The sequence below is a fragment of the Arachis ipaensis genome, chromosome B7 (genome assembly GCF_059453495.1).
Source record: "Arachis ipaensis isolate K30076 ecotype BB chromosome B7, ASM5945349v1, whole genome shotgun sequence".
In the NCBI taxonomy this organism is placed as follows: domain Eukaryota; kingdom Viridiplantae; phylum Streptophyta; class Magnoliopsida; order Fabales; family Fabaceae; genus Arachis; species Arachis ipaensis.
Window position 1 is genome coordinate 43930008 of NC_142442.1, and position 3789 is coordinate 43933796.

The 3789-nt window shown below is 40.3% G+C and overlaps 1 protein-coding gene across 1 annotated transcript; it reads left to right on the plus strand.

The window, feature by feature from the left end:
- Positions 1-1489: 1489 nt before the first annotated feature.
- LOC107607140 (uncharacterized) lies at positions 1490-3205 on the plus strand. Its single transcript, XM_088494688.1, has 3 exons — positions 1490-1641; positions 2113-2375; positions 2694-3205. The coding sequence occupies exons 1-3, from the start codon at positions 1490-1492 to the stop codon at positions 3203-3205; spliced, it is 927 nt and encodes a 308-aa protein (XP_088350814.1).
- Positions 3206-3789: the final 584 nt, after the last annotated feature.

Consider the following 3789-nt stretch of genomic DNA (forward strand, 5'->3'; position numbering starts at 1 on the left):
AACAATGAGTTTGATAACTCAAGTGTCTCCAATGACTCAACCAAAGCCAAAAGAGAAGAGAATCTACTTGAATGAAAATAACTTGGATAAACACAGAGCATTAATAAATTAAAGAGAGCAATCATAAGTCTGAAATACCTCAAATTATATTAAATAAAATATTTAAATCATAAAATGGAAAAGTTCATAAATTAAATTGGAAAAATAAATAAAAATAAAGAACCTAGGATTGAGAGTCACTCCTAAATCTAAGAGAAATCCTAAATCCTAATCCTAAGAGAGAGGAGAGAACCTCTCTCTCTAAAAACTACATCTACTCCTAAAATTGTGAATTATGGAAGTGTCCTTATGAATGGATGTATTCCCCCACTTTATAGCCTCTAATCTGTGTTTTCTGGGCTGCAAACTGGGTCAAAAACAGTCCAGAATTCGCTGGTTTCGAATTTTGCCACGCTGGATTTCCGTCACTGCGACGCGGCCGCATGGATCACGCGGTCGCGTTGTCTAGCGTCAGAGGAACTATAGCATATTATATATCAAATCGAAGCCCCGGACAGAGAGGTCAGGCTGGACAGCTTAGCAATTTTTCCAACTTCTTGCATTCCTTCCACTTTTGCATGCTTTCTTCCTATCCTCCAAGCCATTCCTGCCTTATAATATCTGAAATCACTTAACACACGTATCAAGGCATCTAATGGTGATAAGAGAGGATTAATAATAAGCAAATATAAGATCAAAGAAGCATGTTTTCAATCAAAGCACATAATTAGGAAGGCAAATGTAAAACCATGCAAATAGTATGAATAAGTGGGTAAAGAGTAGATAAAAACCACTCAATTGAGTACAAGATAAACCATAAAATAGTGGTTTATCAGTCACACAAAACAGCTCTCGGCTGGACCATAAGCAATTTAAAAGGGATTAGTCTAACCCAATGCATGCACAAGATCCGGATAAAGGATGATGCCACACCAGTGGTACAACCACAAAGGCGACTGAATCCAGCCATGAAGGAAGTCGTGTAGAAAGAAGTTACTAAAATGTGGGAGGTAGGGATTATCTATCCCATCTCTGATAGCCCCTGGGTGAGTCTTGTCCAGGTTGTCTCCAAGAAAGGAGGGATGACGGTAATCCCCAATGAAAAGAATGAGATAATCCCCACACGAATAGTGACTAGTTGGCATTTGTTCATTGATTATAGAAGACTCAATAACGCCACCAAAAAGGATCAAGAGAGAACAGCATTCACCTGCCCATATGGAGTGTTTGCTTACAGGAGAATGCCATTTGGCCTCTGTAACCCACCTGCCACCTTTCAGAGGTGTATGCTCTTTATTTTCTTAGACATGGTTGAGAAATTTCTTGAATTATTCATGGATGATTTCTTTGTCTTTGGGAATTCATTTGACTCCTGCCTCAATCACCTAGCCCTAGTTCTGAAATGATGCCAAGAAACTAACTTAGTTTTAAACTGGGAAAATTCAACTTCATGGTAACTGAGGGCATTGTTCTTGGACATCGGATTTCAGACAAGGGGATAGAGGTGGATCAGGCTAAAGTTGAAGTCATTGAACGATTACCAACACCGAACAATGTCAAAGCAATCAGAAGTTTCTTAAGGCATGCAGGGTTCTACAAGAGGTTCATAAAAGACTTCTCCAAGATTGCAAAACCCTTGTGCAACCTCCTACCCACTGACACCCTTTTTATCTTTGGTGAGGATTGCTTACATGCCTTTGAAACTCTGAAAACCAAGCTTATCTCTGCACCCATCATTTCTGCACCCAACTGGGACTTACCCTACGAACTGATGTGTGATGCCAGTGATCACGAAATTGGTGAAGTCTTGAGACAAAGAGATGATAAGCTATTTCATGTCATTTATTACGCCAGTCGTGTCTTAAATGACGCACAAAGAAACTACATTACCATAGAAAAGGAGTTACTTGCAGTGGTCTATGCCATTGACAAGTTTAGATCCTATTTAATAGGGTCCAAGGTCATTATCTACACTAACTATGCTTCTCTCAAATACCTTCTCTCCAAACAGGATTGTAAGCCCAAGTTGATAAAATAGGTATTACTCTTGCAAGAATTTGATATTGAGATCAGGGACAAGAAAGGATCCGAAAATCAAGTGGCTGGCCATTTGTCTCGGATTGAACCTGTAGCAGAGATACCCCATCCCGATACGGAAATATCCGAAACCTTTCCTGATGAACAACTCCTTGCAATATCCAAAGCTCCATGGTTTGCAGACATTGCAAATTATAAAGCAATAAGGTTCATTCCCTCAGAATATAGTAGACAACAAGTTCGAAACTTATTCATGATGCTAAATACTACTTATAGGATGAATGATACCTTTTTAGACGGTATAATCCGGCGTTGCGTCTCTGAGGAAGAAACACAGCAAATCCTATGGCATTGCCATAGCTTGGATTATGGAGGACATTTTGGAGGTGAGCATATAGCAACCAAGGTCCTACAGAGCGGCTTCTATTGGCCAACGCTTTTTAAGGACTCACGGGACTTTGTCCGCAACTATGACAGTTGTCAGAGAGCTAGAAATCTCCCTCACAACCACGATATGCCTCAACAAGGAATCTTAGAGATCGAGGTGTTTGATGTTTGGGGCATAGACTTCATGGGGCTGTTTCTGCCCTCATTTTCAAACACCTACATCCTTGTAGCCGTGGACTATATGTCTAAATGGGTTGAGGCAATCACATTACCCACTAATGACACTCGGGTGGTTATGAAATTCCTCCAGAAATACATTTTCAGCAGATTCAGTGTCCCGAGGACCCTGATTAGTGATGGAGGCAGCCATTTTTGTAATAAACAACTCGACTCCATCCTTCACTGCTATGGTATCCGCCACAGAGTAGTAACTCTATATCACCCACAGACGAATGGACAAGCCAAAGTTTCTAACATGGAGCACAAAATAATCCTAGAGAGGACAGTTGGTACCTCAAGGAAAGATTGGGCAAGAAAGCTTGACGATACCCTCTGGGCATACAGAACAGCTTTCAAGACTCCCATTGGCATGTCACCCTACCAACTAGTCTATGGCAAGGCATGTCATTTACTAGTGAAACTGAAACATAGAGCCTATTGGGCAACTACATTTCTCAACTTTGATACCAGGGCTACAGGAGACAAGAGATTGCTCCAGTTAAATGAGTTAGATGAATTCTGACAATAAGCATTTAACAATGCCAAAATTTACAAGGAAAGGGCCAAGAAATGGCATGACCAGAAGATTTCCTTAAGAATCTTCGAGCCAGTTCAAAAAGTTTTACTCTTCAATTCCAGACTCAAGCTTTTCCATGGGAAGCTTAAGTCAAGATGGTTGGGGCCATTTTCGGTCACCAACATATCACCTTATGGTCATATAGAGCTCTAGGACAGACACTGGTGCACGAATCTCCACCCTTTCGTACAACTGTACCAGCAAGTACACTGGGTCGTCCAAGTAATACCTGAGTGAGTCAGGATCGATCCCACGAGGATTGTGGTTTGAAGCAAGTTATGGTTACTTTGCAGGTCTTAGTCACGCGAAATTAAGAAGTTGTTGGTTTGATTGTTTGACAGAGTGAAAAAGATCTAATAAAAATATATAAAATATTTTGTGAATTAAATGGAATTAGGAATATGAATATAGTTGAGGATTAGAGTTGCTTTGCCTTTTTGAATTAACTCTGGTATTACTATCTCCTTTGCTTGTGAGTGATTTCTTCTATGGCAGGTTGTATGTGATCAATGCCATTGGCAATGGTCATC